Below are 19,130 nucleotides of genomic sequence, written 5' to 3'. Positions count from 1 at the left end.
ACTGCCTCAGGGAGTTAAAGACAAAAATGATCAATTTTCTGTACAAAAATGGCCATAAAGTTCACCAAAGGTCAACTCAGCGATGGCACTATAACTAAAATTACATGTCATGAGGAGTACTATTTATGTGGAAAGTTTCATGGCTTTATGAAAAAGTGCACAATATTGCCAATTTAGGGGGTTATGCCGCTATACTATTTGTTGATTGCTTACAAATCACTGGTATTGTCAGTAGATTAGTGTCTGTATTATATGTGACCGGATTCGTGGAAAGGTACCTTTTCCACAAATTTGACATATCAGCAAACTAAATGATGTAACACTTGACTCCTTATATTGATTAACGTGCTCTTAGTATCACAATGTAGCCAGATATTGTAGCTACATTCATTGAAAAGTTCAAGCAATTATATGCCATGATCAAAACATTATGAAGCGTAAAGTCCAAAAAATGGGTCAACTTTTGTGTGTGAAAAAGGTACCTTTTCTCAAATCTGGTATAAGCCAATGTATTAGCTAAATAGATGTCTCCTAGGGAGTTATACAATGTGATTGAGCTAGTGAAAATAGGGTGTGGGCACAAACTACACCCCATCACATAAAATGTCATATCTCAGTAATGGAATAGATTGTTTACATTCTGAAACTATTTGCAATCAAATAGACTATATATTTACAATTGTATAGCTAATTAAATGGGCCATAAGGGATAACAATTGCATGGCCATAGGACTGTGACATAAAAGTTATGAGTCATGAAATGTTGGAAAACAAGACCAATTTTATGTGTCCACATGCTTGTTATCACAGGCCTGGTTACAAATTATGGTTATTTACTATGTATAACATTACTCCATTCACACAATATAGCAGTCTGTTGAGTTCAAGTAAAGTAACATTAAAGGTGTCTTCTCCAGCTGCTGCTGCTGCATGGACAACATTGCTGTGCTTTTGGAAACCCTCCTTGAAAAATCCTGACTATGCTCTTAAACACTGTATGATCACATACTACATAAGAGTTAATCCACCTACACTATACACAATACATACTTGTGTAGTTATCCTACAGTTTGGGTTTGAATAGAGAGCTCTAACACACAACTCAAGTTATACATGTGTGATAAAATTATATGTAGTGGAACTTCTCTTAGTAGTCGCTTTGTTATACCAAGAGTCAGGGCTGCCCACAGGGGGAGGGGGGACTGGGCCATTTTTCCTTGGGTCCCAGCCTGAAAGGGGGCCCATCAAGAGCCCCTTGAATACCTGTTTAAAAGATTGATAATTATACTCTAATAGATTTGACTTCTAGGCTGAAGTTGTGATTCAGAGTGGAACCCTCCTTGACCCTGGGGTCCCACTTTAACTCTTTGCCCTGAGCCCCTTAATTTCTCTGGGCAGCCCTACTAATAGTATAATGAGTGTGAAGGACTTAATGATCTCCTGGCAATACTGGTACCAAAGGGAGCCAATTTTAAAGCTCCCAACACTACATGTTAAGTCAGCCTAGCACAGCAAAAAAATTACTTACTTGGCCATTACACAAACATATTTCAAGATAATAATTATGTGACTGACTTTTGGAAACTTACTCATATATATGGGTACATTTGATGCTTAAAGTAGTGATTAAAAATAATAAGGTTTATGGTGTAAATTCAGTTGTTAATCAATTCTCAATCCCTTGAATTACAATGAAGTTTTTGAAATACTTTTAAAACTGGACCCTGCACTAAACAGCATCACCTTAAAATAATAAAATTCAAATTGTTTCATGTGCGACCATATGGCTGATTTTACAAATTTGATCACATAATTATATGGTAACTAGCTAACTGTTTCAGACACTTACAATCATCATAAATTATATATTACATCATTTGTTGTTGCACTTAAAAGGCTTCATATATCTGCAATTCTGATTGGCTACATGTGTTGCACTTAAAATGCTTCTATTGTCAGCTTATTTCATTGGCTATTCATTATATCACTTTCTTGTTGCACTTAAAAGGCTTCTGTTATTCTGCTATTTTATTGGCTACTTTACAGTGCAATTACAGAAACAAGGCCATGTGATTTGGGATTAATTGCACTCCTACTATTGAGACTAATGTATGGCAAACTAAATCACTATGTGATTATGAGCATAATAGGCTGGATTTTTGAGGACTGCTCAAAAGCATAATAGGCAATTTTCAAAGCATGATTGGCTCAAGCCTAGCACCAATGAGTAATCTTATTCCTGTCATAGAATCATTATAGACTACCTTCTCTACTCCAATTTTTTTTCTGCTTGTAGCTGAACACTGTTGTGTCTTGCTATCCAATGAAACACCAAACGTTGTCAATAAATCTACCATATTTCTGGTAAAATTAAAATGATTGAAAATATTATTTTACATTAAATCTAACACAATCCTAAGTGGATTATTCTTGATTGCAACAATGCTCTCAGCCCACCGAACAGTAGAGAACTAGTCCTAAAAGTGTTATCATGATTGCTTAATGTATTTCATAGGAGATTTAAAGCAATAGCTATGTAAATTAATTGTGCAATACTTGGGAGATTAAGGTAAGGGTTGTTATAGGGCTAAAATGAATAATTATTTTAAATTAAAAAAAACAAATGTAGACTAAGGCATTGTATACTATATAGTAGTCATAATAGGAGAGATTTTAGGGTAATATGTGACTGAATTTTGGAAAATTACTCATATGAGCATGCATGAAATAATTAGAATTCCATGTTTAGTGGGCTTCTATTATGAGCAGAGGAGAGTTACATACATATTTCTAGAATTTTCTAGTACTTTAAGGTATTGAGAATGGCATATACAACCATCAATAGGTAGATTTGCACTATAAGGCTTTTTATTTGGTCATTAAATATTTTAAGTGTCAAATGCATCCATATGGATGATTTTCCAAAATTTGGTCACATATGCACTTACTAAGCATACTAAGCTCCTGAATCTTGCTTCTCAACCAATTGATGGTAATTGATATCTCACTGTATATTTCACAACATTTCCTACCTTGTCATAATACAATATAATTTTAAAATATTCAAAGTTAAGCTCTCTCAATTATTTATACTTCCCCTCTTATAGCTTACATCATATACACAGATATTATTTTAGATGATAATCAGTTCTTATGAAATCATTTGAGGTGCAGTACTTTAAAATCAAAATACACACTCTGTAACTGATTAGCAACTATATTAATTATAGCATTAAAAATTCCTAACAAAAAACAAAAGTTCAAAAAGTAATTAGTACAAAAATATCAAACTGCTTATTTTTTATTGAAGCATCCTAAAATTAGCTATACCAGTTCAGCAAGATGTTCATTTCATATAGTTATGGTATTTAGTGTGTCAATTATCTCTGTCATTGTTGGTCTCCTGGATGGCTCATTAGTAGTGCACTGCCTGATCAGTGGAACAAACTTTGGCCATGTTGGTTGGATAGCAGCGATCAGATCTGCAACATTACCAAGAGGCATACGTCTGGTAAGGATCTCGATCAAGAGCACTCCATAACTGTAGACATCCATCTTAGTGGTCTGATTACGAGCAGAACTTTCTTGACGAACTTCAGGAGCAGCATACACCACACATCCAGGAGCAAGGGTCTGTGCAATATTAGCAAATTGTGCTGAGCCAAGATCAGACAACTTGGCTATCCATCCCATATTAACAGCCTTCAGTAGGACATTGGGAGCACTGACATCACGATGGATTAAGGGGTGAGGCTGGATGCCATGCAAATACAATAGTGCCTGAGCTACATGCATGCAGATGGGATGGATATGGTTTGGAGTAGCACTTCCATCACTCAAGGCTTCTCTGAGGTTGGTGTCCATCAACTCTGTGACAATGATAGCTGGGTGGTCTGGAACAGCTCCAATGAATTCTAGGAGATTGCGATGCCTGCAACGAGCAAACATTTTCATTTCTTTAGCAAACAGCTGCTGGTTATGTTGAGATGTGATGGCCATATGAAGACATTTAGCTGCCACTCTCCTTCCTCTGAAATTAGCTTCAGTGACATATCCCCATCCTCCTGTGCCTATAATCTTATTAGTAAGGTTGACTTCATCCCTTGAGATTGACCACAATTGTTCAACTGTGTCCTCAACTTCTTTCAGCCTCTCCTCATGATTCTGATATCTTGACTGGGACCTCTGCTGTTCAGCTGCCAAGCTAGATTCCAAAGTTTGACATCTTGCTTCTAGTATCTGAGATTTCTCCTGTTCGGAAGCTAGAGCTGATTCTATTGACTGAGACTTCTCCTGTTCAGAAGCTAGAGCTGCTTCTATTGACTGAGACTTCTCCTGTTCAGAAGCTAGAGCTGATTCTATTGACTGAGACTTCTCCTGTTCAGAAGCCAGAGCTGCTTCTAGAGATTGAGACCTTTTCTGTTCAGCAGCTAGGGAAGATTCTATCAATTGACATCTTCTCTCTAGAGATTTTAACCTTTCTTGTTCAGCAGCTAACGTAGATGATAACAATTGTGACTTTTGTTGCTCTGTTATAACTGTTGTTTGGAGTTGTTGGAATTGTATCACCAAATTGCTTATCTGCAGTTGTAGTGGCTGAGTTTGTTCTTGTTGCTGTTGTAGTACTTGATGCTTGTCTGGTTGCTGTTCCTGTTGATGATGGCTCCTTTGCTGTTGTTCTTGGTGCTGGGTTTGTGGTTGACATTGTGGATACCGGCTCTTTTGATGCTGTACTTGATGCTGATCTAGAGGTTGATGTCGTGGCTGGCTCCGTTTCTTTTGATAGTTATCCACCACTTTAAGCTGTTGTACGCCAGCAATCATATTTTGTGGTGTGGCTAAATGTTACCAAGAATAGATTACAATAAGTTTGTCTGAATACTGTACCTAGGTTGCTAAATAAAATTACATCATAAAGCTAAGAGGTAATAATATACATGTCAACAGAAATTGTGATGCTTGTGGAATGATAAACATCACTCCACTAGCATTAATCTGTTTGTCATTTGTATATGTGACCAGCTTAGTCTGATATAGCCTTTTCAATTGCAACAAATAGCTTAACTTGTGAATACAGTACCATACACGGAAGCTAATGGCTTGTTGATCAGGGAAGTAAACTTGTGGCTTGGTTGATCAGGGAGAAGTTAACTGGTGAACACATGCTATTTGAAAATGCAGGATATTTTTGACATTCTAATTAGTATCTGTTTTCACAAACCAGCCAATCTGTAAGACATCAACATACAAAAGTGTTCTATCACAGTAGACATCAACATACAAAAGTGCTCTATCACGGTAACTACATGATAGAACACTTTTGTATGTTGATGTCTTACAAATTGGCTAGTTTGTGAAAACAGATACTAATTAGCAGGTGGTTAGATTAAGCAAATTGCTTTGTACATAATGAATACGTCTTCTAGAAATATTTCAATGCTCATGCGATCTTATGTATTATACAGTGACCATTTTATACAGGTGTCATTTTGTTTACATGTAAATAATCCAAGTCATATTACGAGTCACTGACATAAGCCATAGATCCATTTTCTGGACTCCATATTATGATTGTATGATGATATACATGACTGTGCAGTTTTACAAAATATACATAATTATGCAATCAGCTTTACTGGAATCTGACTTGTTTGTATAATGTAAAATTTTTCTGTATATTTATTTGAGAAATGGTTTACAATGCAGAAAACCACTGATGGACAAAATGTGGACTTGTAAAGTTACACTGTTCTCTCACAGTTTTGTTTTGGACATATACTGTAACTACATAGAGGGAAACTCATTGAGTTTTGAAAGTGTATGGTAAACTTTACCTGATGATGGAAATGTACATTTTGTAGAATTCAAAATTTGATATCGTTAATGCATGTTTAAAATTTTCTATATACAGAATGTGTCATGCATGACAAATTATTGGAATACTGTAAAAACAATTAAATAACTTTTCTAGAGTAGCCAGGTGTTGACTTGACATGAGTTTTTAAATATATGGGACCAGATTTGTAAAAAGGTACCTTTTCACACACAAATTGTGACCACGTTTTCAACCTTTTCAACTTCATACCCTTTTAATCATTACATATAATCATCTGAAGTTTCCATGAATGAAGCTACAGTGTCTGGCTGCAGTTTGATGTAAAAAGCAACTTAATCAGTATAAGGAGTCAACTGTTATGACATTTTGTTTCCTGCTATGTAAAATGTGTGGAAAAGGTATCTTTTCTCAAATCTGGTCACATATTATGTAGTAAATAAACAGCTCAATGGGTAGGGAAGCATTTCTAAACTGTCACTTATGGACTAATAATAATGCATCCAATCAATACAGAACATGCTACTCTGTCAACAATCATGAACATGTAATTGTTAAGGTCCCATTTTCTTTGAAAGACTAATACGTTGTCTTGTGGCTACCCATAGTTCAGTCTTTCCGTTTTCTGCTGAGGCTTATAAAAATAATTATTTTGCCTTTTAAGTGCCTCATCCAAGCATCTCTTGCATGGATTGTATAGTTCAAGGAATGTAATAGAAATGTACAAACAAGTCAGATACTTTCAACTATTGTAATACCTTGGGGTGGAATCATCAATGATGGATGAGATCTTTCATAATCTTGAATCATTTTGTTAATCTTTGCTTGGTAACCCTAGTGACATGTCAAACATAATCTATATTGTTAATAATTGATGTAGACTTCATCTGCTGGCATATTAGGTGCAGGCTAAAGAATTAAGAGTGGACATATGTGAAGCGAAGATATTCTGAAGGTTTGAGGGGATGGAAAATTTCAGGCATTGATTAATACTCTGAAATATGACTTAGCTATTTTACTACATTGGTACAAACTAGTTTTTTTAATGCAAAATGCTACCTTTCTATTAAAATAGTTGATTGCTCTATTAGAGAATTTGATAAACCTTTGCAAGATCAATGGAAAGTCAATCTGGATACACTTGACCAGTTTCTGGAAATCTCAGAAAACCCTCTTGGATCTACCCCTGCTATGTATAGCTTTCATACATCATACATCTCTTCTGACAATAATTGTAAGAAAATAAGAAAATAATATATGAAACATAAAATAGTTAAGGAACCACAGGTATTCACACAGGGCATACCACAAATTTTCAACATAAGTATGTAGCTATAATATGGACTATACCTGATCAACACAGGAAATATCTTTATTGAATTCTTTGACTATACAATAGACGATGTCCATCTTCTTGTCATCAATTGCTCTTTCCAGTGGTGTCTTTTTAGAAGTAAGAAAAAAGCCATCTCTCTACATTAGTAAAATGGCAAGATTATTACTATACATAGTAAACACAATATAATTAATTTTAATATAGAATTCAGTCACATATCAGGACACACAAAGGTGTGTTGTGTGGTCAAATGGTTGATGTGACAAATGAACAACTGTAATTATAAGGGCTTGATTTTTATAAGTCACCTACAGTAGTATTGTAACCATAACAGAACAATTATATAGGGCCCACTAAAGTTAATCAATAAAACAGAGACATTGTGGATTGCTACAGTCAACAAAGCTTTCCATTTAAGATTGTTTACTATTATATTAGTACTAAGGAACATCACCTTTAATACACGAAATTTTATTGCAATAATTCTCCATTGGATAACAGTAAGTTTTTCATTGGATAACAGTAAGTTTATTAGTCTAGAAGTATAACATCTGTACATAAATTTTATCTTACAAAATTTATAGTTATCATATCAAAAACATTTTTTTTACTGATCACAGTGGCAATTAATGCAGACTGGTACTATCATTGATCATTGAGTGATAGTATGTAGCTACTACTGGTCAATATAACTATATTATCATTGATCATTGAGGGTAGTTGTGATAGTATGTAGCTACTACTGGTCAATATAACTATATTATCATTGATCATTGAGAGTAGTTGTGATAGTATGTAGCTACTACTGGTCAATATAACTATATTATCATTGATCATTGAGAGTAGTTGTGATAGTATATAGCTACTACTGGTCAATATAACTATATTATCATCGATCATTGAGAATAGTTGTGATAGTATGTAGCTACTACTGGTCAATATAACTATATTATCATTGATCATTGAGAGTAGTTGTGATAGTATGTAGCTACTTCTGGTCAATATAACTATATTATCATCGATCATTGAGAATAGTTGTGATAGTATGTAGCTACTACTGGTCAATATAACTATATTATCATCGATCATTGAGAGTAGTTGTGATAGTATGTAGCTACTACTGGTCAATATAACTATATTATCATCGATCATTGAGAGTAGTTGTGATAGTATGTAGCTACTACTGGTCAATATAACTATATTATCATCGATCATTGAGAGTAGTTGTGATAGTATGTAGCTACTACTGGTCAATATAACTATATTATCATTGATCATTGAGAGTAGTTGTGATAGTATGTAGCTACTACTGGTCAATATAACTATATTATCATCGATCATTGAGAGTAGTTGTGATAGTATGTAGCTACTACTGGTCAATATAACTATATTATCATCGATCATTGAGAGTAGTTGTGATAGTATGTAGCTACTACTGGTAAATATAACTATATTATCATTGATCATTGAGAGTAGTTGTGATAGTATGTAGCTACTACTGGTCAATATAACTAGATTATCATTGATCATTGAGAGTAGTTGTGATAGTATGTAGCTATTACTGATCAATATAACTATATTATCATTGATCATTGAGAATAGTTGTGATAGTATGTAGCTACTACTGATCAATATAACTATAACTATTATCCAATGACGGATCCGGGGCATTTGGGGTAAATGCTCCCCCCCCCAACCTTTTTGGAGGAACCATATACCGTATGCAAGAAAATTTTGTCAAATTTAAATTCGTCAAATGTTTATAAGCACCCTAAAAAGTACAGGTTTTGCCTACAATTTCTTCATTTTCATTAACATTTTATTCATCAAATCTGCTGAAGTCTGAATTTGTCAAATTTTTTTGACGTCAAAATTTCCTTGCGTACGGTACTTCTGATTAAAATACTAAACTTTATGTCAGGGCCAGATCCATTAACTCATGACAACGATATGCGCATTTCAGTTGCATTTATTACAAAAAATTATCTGAAATCAAAGCAAACTAGCTGTGAAATTGCCCCCATCACCTTCGTGCGTATTAAGCGCCTCTAAAAATAATTATCGTATTACTGTCGTTTAAGAGGTTCATAGCCTTTTACACAGTATTTAGGACTCTACAACCATCTACAGAAGCCAAAATGTCAAAAATCAATAGTGAGACACTACTAAGTGGTGATTATTTGCTGATTAAAAAACGCAGCAACTAATGAGAATATGGCTTTCTCCAACCATCTACAACTTAGCCTGTTTGTGCCCCTCCCCTTGCCAGCTCCTGGATCCGCTCCTGTTATCATTGATCATTGAGAGTAGTTGTGACAGTATGTAGCTGCTACTACTTAATAAAAATAATTCTAATCATGTGGGGGTGGTGGAGAAATAATTTCCATAATCAGATGCACAGCACACACACCAGCTGGAAGCACCACAAAATGTAACTAGTTCATAGCATTAAATCTTTATTACATTGTGGTTTAGCTATTATATTAAAGCATGATGTCTACAATTAGGTACAGTATATGTTAAGGCAGAAGTACTGTACAGTTTAACATGCACCAGGTGCATAGAATGTCTTGGCTACAGTGAAAATACTTGGTATTTACAGTACATAAATTCAGTTTGTTGCCTGCAACAAAATTATATTTCAACAAGTATGCTAAGAATACACACAACTACAGGTCTTTATTAAAGAAATAAACTTTCGCTGTTATTTATGAGAAACATTTGATTTATATATTGAAATCTATTTTTGTTCATGTACCAGTACTATTGCACTGTGTGACGATATTAAGGAAACATTAGAAATTTTACAAGCAGTTTATTATCAATGGTTTATTGCAATGAAAAGTGCTTAAACTAGGTGCACTGGCAGATCCAGAAGAGAGGCATGTGTCCCCCTCACTCAAATTTATACACAAGATAGAGATACTCCAATAGAGCAGTCAGTAAAATACTTCAATAGAATAGTCAGACTTACTGTGTGTAACACTATTAAGAATCCTCCACTGAGTATGAACACTGTAATACCAACCCATGGGCACACTTAGTGGTGTAACGTACAAGGAATTTTGTAGCTTAGTCCTTTCCATGTAATATGACAATTTACATTAGGTTCTATAGTGGAACTTGTGACTGACACTGATCCCTACATGCAGCTCTTGATAAACACTTACAAAGTATGATTTATTATTCTGATTAGATATTGCCACATAAATCTACGCTGCATTAAAAATTTCAGTCCTGAAATAATTATGTGAAACACTTAACTCTTCTAGGGGCAGCTTATAAAGCTACTGTACCAACTACCCTGATTATGGTGCATCCCCCTTGTCAAACTCTGGATCCACCTCTGAGGTGAGTCATCAGCTGAGGTACAACTGTAATTCCTGGATTAGCCCATATGATAAGCATGACTAATGTAAGGATTATATTTGTACTTTAGTTTATGATTCCCCTTGTTTAAGTATTTTATTATTGTAGTGATTTCTTCTAGCTTGTAAAATTTCTAAGTATTTGTTATACTTTTTGTAGACTTTATTCATCTCTAATGAACTACTATAACTAGGCGCGGATCCAGGAGCTGGCAAGGGGACGGACACAAAAAGACTAAGTTGTAACTGGTTGGGGAGAGCCAGATTGTTAGTTGCTGCACTTTTGACGCAACAAATAATCACCTCTTAGTAGTGTCTCACTGTTGATTTTTGCCATTTTGGCCTTTGCAGATGGTTGTGAAGTCTTAAAAGCTGTTTAAAGACTGTGAATGTCTTAAACAACAGCAACACAATAATTATTTTTAGAGGTGCTTAGCACGCACAAAGGTTCTGGGTGACTATTTCACAGCTAGTTTGACTTTGGTTTGCTTTGGTTTCAGGCAAATTTGTATTCAATACTGGTAAATGTACATATTTTCATGAGTTGTTTAAACTGATCTTGGCCTGACAGAAAGTTCAGTATTTTAATCAGAAGTTTTGCTGGCTCCTCCATAAGGTGAGGAAAGTGGGACGGCGTTTGCCCCAAATTCCCCATCCTGGATCCACCATTGATAACACTACATCAAAGGATAGAATAGTGCCAGATGTATGAGAGACTACACCATACAACATATACACTTCTATACTGTCTAGTTATTAATAAGAAATACATATAGGTTTTGACTATAGTCTGCCCTTTACACTGACCTACACACTAACAATACATGAAGCTACTCTACAACCAATCTGTTTCCTTCAACTGCTGGAGGAGTGATGCAAAAATCATGGACAATATTTATTTTATTATTTTGAAATAGGAGCACAAAAAATTGGTACACTACCATAACTTTCATTATCAGCGAAAAGATATGGAACACAAAGGAAGACAAAGGCAAATCCGTGATGAGTGCATCATACATATGTCAAAAGGTATTAGTCGGGATGAAGTAATGTCTTACGGTGAAAATCTCAAGCCTTGTTAATTTTGTGCTTGCAGTAGACATGGTAATGGTATGGCAAGCATACATTCTTGATAAAAAATGCTACCAACATTTCTCTGTTTCCATTATAATCCAACAGTACTGGATCACACCGAGTGCACGATGCGTACATATGTACTAAATGTATAATCCATTTGAAAATCTATCCTTACTGTTACATAGGCTTGGGCCTACTATGCTTGAAATTTGTAACCGGATTTACAAAATTTACCTTTTCATGCACAAAATTTGACCCATATTTTAAACTTTGAAACTTCATAATTTTTGTATCACAGCATATAACTGCCTGAAATTTTCATGAGTGTAACTTCAGTAACTGGCTACAGTTTGATAAAAACAACAGCTTAATCAGTGTAAGGAGAAAACTGTTACAACATTTTGTTTACTCACATGTAAAATGTGTAGCCACAAGTGTGACTGAATTTTTGCAATATCACCCATATGGGTGCTCGTGAAATAATTAGAATTTTCATGTTTAGTGGGTTACTATATAATAAGAGCAGAGCACAGTTTTAAACAATTTTAAGATTTTTCTTCTACTTTAATGTACCGAGAATGACTTACAACCATTAACAGGTAGATTTGCATTATAAAGTTTGTGATTTGATCATTAAATGTGACCTGATTTTGGAAAATCAGTCTTAATGTCACATTTTACATACACAGAAATCCACACTTATATGAGTCACCACTAAAGCACTTATGCACCTAGTAGAATATTTTACAGGATTTCGTGTAATTTATGGTGTTCACTACTGATCTAATCACTGCAAGGCTGAGTAGATGTTTGTAATGTCATTTTTTATTATTAATATTCCAGTTGTAAAATGTGACATTGAGACTGATTTTCCAAAATCCAGTCTCATATTTTAGGTGCCAAATGCACCCCTATGGGTGATTTCCAAAATGCGGTCACAAATCTGGTCACATCTAATGATAACTCCTTCCGTTACTTCTGAAAAATGTCTCCCTTATATTTTCATACAGTATCTAACCCACAGTACTATTTCCACATTCTTCTTTTGCTTTTAATACCCATCAATACTGGAGCTAGTTGTTTCATTTCTCAAGACTCCATGCTGATAAACTTCTCCAGAAGTAATTTATAGGCATATAAGAAGCATATTTCATCATACACATCAGCTAATTAGTTTTCCAGCCACAAGTAGTTGAAACAAAGTTAGCTAGACTACCTTCATGCAGTGAAACACTCTCAAGCAAAGTATTATCAAATCCAAAACAGCCAAGCTGTAAAAAAAGTGTGCGGCCCTCAAAAAGACTATGGTGAAAAAAGATGTGAAATCCAAGGTGGCGGCCAAGAAATGGCTGTGATGGTAGGTTAATGGTAAAAATTTTAATAATGACAATTCAGGTGAATTTTGTGCCAAGACCAAGCGGCACCAAATTCATCTGAATTGTCGTTATTAAAATTTTTACCATTAACCTACCATCACAGCCATTTCTTGGCCGCCACCTTGGATTTCACATCTTTTTTCACCATAGCCTTTTTGAGGGCCGCACACTTTTTTTACAGCTTGGCTGTTTTGGATTAGATTTCATTTCTTTTTGTATTTGTATACCCCAAAGCTGGCCTATGGCTGGCTTTAGGGCTTTTTAACCTATCTTTTTTCTTTACCACAGGAAGAAGAAAAGATGAAGGAGATGTGCTTTAAATATTTTATCTGCAAATGTATAAATTATATATATAATACATATTTTTATTATAGAAATCTCCATGGTGGTTTCTTTTTAACTGAACACTCTACAAGGTGACTTTTTCTAGTTACTCTCTCTACAGGGTGAATTGTTTGTAGATGAATGATCTACAAGGTAACTTTTTCTAGCTGATCTCTCTACAGGTAGCTGAATTCTGTCCAGGTGATTTGCTTGCAGCTGAGCTCTTTACAGAATGGTTTCTTTGTAGCTGAACTTTCTACAAGGTAATTTCTTCTAACTGATCTTTCTACAGGGCAATTTGTTTGTGGCTGAATTTTCTACATGGTGGTTTCTTTGTAGCTGAACTCTCTACAAGGTAATTTCTTCTAGCTGATCTCTCTACAGGGAGATTTGTTTGTAGCTGAACTATCTACAAGGTAACTTCTTCTAGCTGATCTCTCTACAGGGTGATTTGTTTGTAGCTGAATTCTGTACAGGTGATTTGTTTGCAGCTGAGCTCTTTACAAAATGGTTTCTTTGTAGCTGAACTCTCTAAAAGGTAACTTCTTCTAACTGATCTTTCTACAGGGAGATTTGTTTGTAGCTGAACTATCTACAAGGTAATTTCTTCTAGACGATCTCTCTACAGAATGATTTGTTTGTAGATGAATTCTGTACACTGATTTGTTTGCAACTGAGCTCTTTACAGAATGGTTTCTTTGTAGCTGAACTCTCTACAAGGTAACTTCTTCTAGCTGATGTCTCTACAAGGTCACTAGTTTGTAGCTGAACTCTTTACATGGTGGTTTCTTTGTAACTGAACTTTCTACAAGGTGACTTCTGCTAGCTAATCTTTCTACAGGGAGATATGTTTGTAGCTGAACTCTCTACAGGTGATGTTTGAAGCTGAACTCTCTAAATAATGGTTTCTTTGTAGCCGAACTCTCTACAAGGTAACTTCTTCTAGCTGATCTCTCTAAAGGGAGATTTGTTTGTAGCTGTACTCTCTACAGGTGATGTTTGAAGCTGAACTCTCTAAATGATGGTTTCTTTGTAGCTGAACTCTCTACAAGGTAACTTCTTCTAGCTGATGTCTCTACAGGGAGATTTGTTTGTAGCTGAACTATCTACAAGGTAACTTCTTCTAGCTGATCTCTCTACAGGGTAATTTGTTTGTAGCTGAATTCTGTACAGGTGATTTGTTTGCAGCTGAGCTCTTTACAGAATGGTTTCTTTGTAGCTGAACTCTCTACAAGGTAACTTCTTCTAGCTGATGTCTCTACAAGGTCACTAGTTTGTAGCTGAACTCTCTACATGGTGGTTTCTTTGTAACTGAACTTTCTACAAGGTGAATTCTTCTAGCTGATCTTTCTACAGGGTGATTTGTTTGCAGCTGAATTCTGTATAGGTGATTTGTTTGCATCTGGGCTCTTTACAGAATGGTTTCTTTGTAACTGAACTCTCTACAAGGTAATTTCTTCTAGCTGATCTCTATAAAGGGAGATTTGTCTGTAGCTGAACTCTCTACAGGTGATGTTTGAAGCTGAACTCTCTAAATGATGGTTTCTTTGTAGCTGAACTCTCTACAAGGTAACTTCTTCTAGTTGATGTCTCTACAAGGTCACTAGTTTGTAGCTGAGCTCTCTACATGGTGGTTTCTTTGTAACTGAACTCTCTACAAGGTGATTTCTTCTAGCTGATGTTTCTACAGGGTGATTTGTTTGAAGCTGAACTCTCTTACAAGGAAACTTCTTCTAGCTGATTTCCCTACAGGGAGATTTGTTTGTAGCTGAACTCTCTACAGGTGATTTGTTTGTTGCTGAACACTCTACATGATGGTTTCTTTGTAGCTGAACTCTCTACAAGGTAACTTCTTCTAGCTGATCTCTCTACAGGGAGATTTGTTTGTAGCTGAACTCTCTACATGATGGCTTCTTTGTAGCTGAACTCTCTGCAAGGTAACTTCTTCTATTGATCTCTCTACAGGGCAATTTGTTTGTAGCTGAACTCTCTACATGGTGGTTTCTTTGTAGCTGAACTCTACAAGGTGATTTCTTCTAGCTGAACCATCTCTTTCCATAGTTGCATGAACTCCCTACAAGGTAACTTCTTCTAGCTGATCTCTCTAAAGGGTGAATTGTTTGTAGCTGATTTCTACACAGGTTACTTGTTTCTAGCTGATCTCTTGAATTCTCTTCAGGATGACTGCTCTATTAGGTTGACAGCTCTATTAGAGTATCTCGATCTCGCACTCGCTGCACCGAGTTGGATTTCGTGTTATACCTCCGTGGCTTTAAGTCTGATTCTTCTACACCATTGATAAGCCTTTGTAAGATGATTACTCCATCTGTACAACGATTTTCAACCCCAGGCGGTTTATCTGGTAGGCGTGGCAAGAAGTCGTTTTTTATTAGCTAATCTGGATTGCATAATTGTTACACACTGTTGGTTTTTTCGTTGTATCTTCCTGGTTTTAATCTCGATTTTTTTCTAACCACAAAAGATTTGAGGTTCAATAGTTAACCTATTCACCCACCGATTTTCAGCTTCTTCTCATACGCGGTTTACCCTGTAGGCGTGACAACATATTGGTGTTATTTTTCGTGAATAATCGCTCATAACTCTTTGCCTATTTATCATATTCCAGCCAAAGTTGGTACCGAAATGCGCCTTTATACGCCCCTTCTGTGTGCCAAATTTCAAGGCAATCGGATATAGCGTTCGCGTTTTATAGCAGTTTTTATAAGTATGCGAAAAGAGGAAGAAAAATAAGAGAAAAAACGAAGAAACTAAGCCAATTTTTTTGAAGTCGCATATCTCGGGAACACGTGAAGCGATCTCGCTCAGATTTGGAATGTGGAGTGCTGAAGTTGGAGGGAGTGTCCACAGCAAAAACCGTCTTGTTTCATCAAGGCAGCACAGAGCTACGGAAGTTCAAAAATTGCGTTTTTGTTCTTCCTGTCAATATACTCACGGGTGTTGCGCGCCGGCTTCTTGGGCCGCACAACACACTACCGTGTGTCTTGATTTGTGATAAGTATTGCAAAAATACGGCTTGTGGATGCATAAACATTCCTATGTTTTAACATTTGTCACTAAGCTATAGCCACACAAATTTCAATGTCAGTTCAATATTAAATTGGCTATTATACTGCAAGGTACGTAATACAAGTAATCTGTGCTACCATCAAGATTTTCCCTTTATGTAGGCCTGATTAAAATATGCTCAAAATTTTACTCAAAACGCTTTCAGGAATTTCCCAAAAATTTTCTCCATTATGATTTCCAGGTGTTCCAATTCAGGCTTGCGCAAATTATGCCGGCATAATAGGTTGGAAAAAGTATCAAGCATTATGCCAGCATAATAGGACGATTTTCAAGAATTTTAATTAAAATGCGCAATGCGCGCACCAAAAATACTGCACAACATGAACACACTGCACACTACTATTGCATTTCATATCAAAAAACCTTGCATTGCTATACGTTTTACTATTTTTGACTGATTATTCACACTTTATGATAATAAGATCAAAATACTCTAATAGAACAGTCACTTGCAGTCAGGAAATGAAGATATATTCTAATAAAACAGTCAGTTCTCGAGCACAATCTTGATTTTAAAAGCGTAATTTTGAGCATAATAGGCTGGATTTTGAGTACTGATCGAAAGTTAAATAGGCTATTTTCAAAGCATAATTGGCTCAAGCCTATTTCCATTATGCTTGCATTATGCTCCTAGGTTAGCAACATTAGTTATGAACATTTTAATTAGTGAATGCTCTATTAGAGTAAGTGAAGCGGCTGTTCTATTAGAGAGTATCTATCTAAGGTGTTATGTACAATGCATTTGAGTGCTCTGTTGCAGTTTGCAGTTTCACTGACTACACTATTAGGGCATATCGATCTATTTTCATGGAATTAAGCTCCATAGCTTGAAACATCAACCTAATATTCCAGCATTGTGCTAGTATAATACTTCAGTCTATTATGCTTTTTATAATGCTGGCATAAATTATGCAGGCCTACCTGTATGTGTTCACATTCCCTATTTTTTGCAGGCCTGGTCACATTATTTCAATGATTTTCTGTTATTTCATCAGAACCTACATGTCACTGCTGCTTGTATTTCACCATTATTTAAGATTGAACCATTAAATTTAGTAGAGTGCACAGCATCAAAAAACAAGCATTTTGTGCTCTTTGTGATACAATATTAATAATATTGTGAAACTTTCCACACAAATTGTACTCTTCATGACATTTTATTTTGATATAGAGCCATCATGGATTTGACCTTTGGTTACCTTTACAGCCATTTTTCATTGAAAAGTAATAATATTACTATGCTTATTGTTATCTCCATGAGGCATTATTTTACACCGTTAAAACACGGTATGAAGTTAAAGGTGTTAACTTAAGAACTGTTATTGACTTTGGTTTGAAGTTAGCATTTCATTCCACTATAAATTATGATCATTTTTAAAATTCTTTGCCCTTGGGGTGTAAATTACTGATGAGCAAGTAGTTCATAGAATTTCATGGTGGCTATTACTAATGATCATAACTTCTGAATGCAAGCACCTGTTGGCTTCAAATATAGCTTAGTAGTCCATTTTAGCAACATCTTTAATTCGAAACTATGCATAATGATGCCTCACAGAGATAAAGACAAAAAAATAATGGTGAATCTTCTATACAAAAATGGCTGTGAAGATCACCGAAGGTCAAATATGCGATGGCTCTATATCAAAAATATGTGTCACAAGGAGTACACCTTATATGGAAAATTTCATAATTGTATCAAAAAGTGCACAACTATTACACTATGCTGCTCTACTAAACAATGAATTCTTGAGCATGTATATTTCAGTTTTCAAGATTGCTGCATTCATGCAGTAGCCACCTTGTGTATTGTAACCAAGATATTCTCATTGAATTGGAAGAAATGCATAGTGGACTATTTGATATTGGTCTTCACAAGATATTAAAGAAGTTGAACTAAAGTGTGACTATACGTAGCTACATTAATCTGGACTATTATAGCTAGCTGTACTGTTGAGAGTAGTAGAGATAACAGATAATGGTAATGACCTTCCTGCTCTCACTGCACACTTGCAAGTTTGTAATGAAAAACTAAAGAGGTCAAATATTTAGCATTTAGGTAAGTTCCTATATATTACAGCAGACTAGAACATCTATGTACATAATAGAGACTTAGACAATAATGTGTTCAGTGACTTGCAGTAGCATAAGATATACAAGGTTCAGAATGGGAGGTAATTATGTGTTCAATCTCAGATAATGGTAGCAGATTTTTAACATGACATGGCATGACTACTGTATTAAAGTATTTGAATGTTCTTTTAGTGTATATGATCTTTTAGAAAATTTTCAGCCTATACTTGTAGCTAGTAATTTTGGCTCAGCTTTCAGTTTAATCATATTAAGAAGAGATAGCCATCAAATTCCACTGATTATTCTCTTGGATGATCAATAATTCCAAAACTATGTCTGTAAATGGCTTATTGCAGTATTCTCACAAACATATGATTATCTTAAAATAGTTAATCTGGCATAATAGGTATACTGTGTATAGATCTTGATATTGTAAAGCATACCCACATGGCCTGGTTATCAGGCATGTATATGGGTGGGTAAATTATAAAAAATTGTACATGCATATACAGTACATTCTTTGCATACTAGCTAACTCTGCAGATCCCCATTTCACTTACAAGACACTTAAAAGCACCTATTCTAAAAATAAATGGTGTGAACTGGCAGACTGGAGGGTTGACTGGGGTAGAAATGCAGTCTACCGTTGGCCATCATTT

General features: G+C 35.3%; 1 protein-coding gene across 1 annotated transcript in view; it reads right to left on the bottom strand.

The window, feature by feature from the left end:
• Positions 1–3,128: 3,128 nt before the first annotated feature.
• LOC136246427 (probable serine/threonine-protein kinase DDB_G0271682) overlaps positions 3,129–19,130 on the bottom strand; it is a 28,126-nt gene continuing 12,124 nt past the window's right edge. Inside the window, exons 2-4 of the mRNA XM_066037852.1 lie at positions 7,184–7,306; positions 6,592–6,667; positions 3,129–4,838 (exon numbers count right to left, since the gene is read on the bottom strand). Coding sequence (XP_065893924.1) covers positions 3,352–4,838; positions 6,592–6,667; positions 7,184–7,243 — 1,623 coding nt within the window. The 5' untranslated portion in view covers positions 7,244–7,306 and the 3' untranslated portion in view covers positions 3,129–3,351. The remainder of the gene's footprint in view (positions 4,839–6,591; positions 6,668–7,183; positions 7,307–19,130) is intronic.

Source organism: Dysidea avara, chromosome 2, assembly GCF_963678975.1.
Source record: "Dysidea avara chromosome 2, odDysAvar1.4, whole genome shotgun sequence".
In the NCBI taxonomy this organism is placed as follows: Eukaryota; Metazoa; Porifera; class Demospongiae; order Dictyoceratida; family Dysideidae; genus Dysidea; species Dysidea avara.
This window is presented reverse-complemented; position numbering and strand designations above follow the sequence as displayed.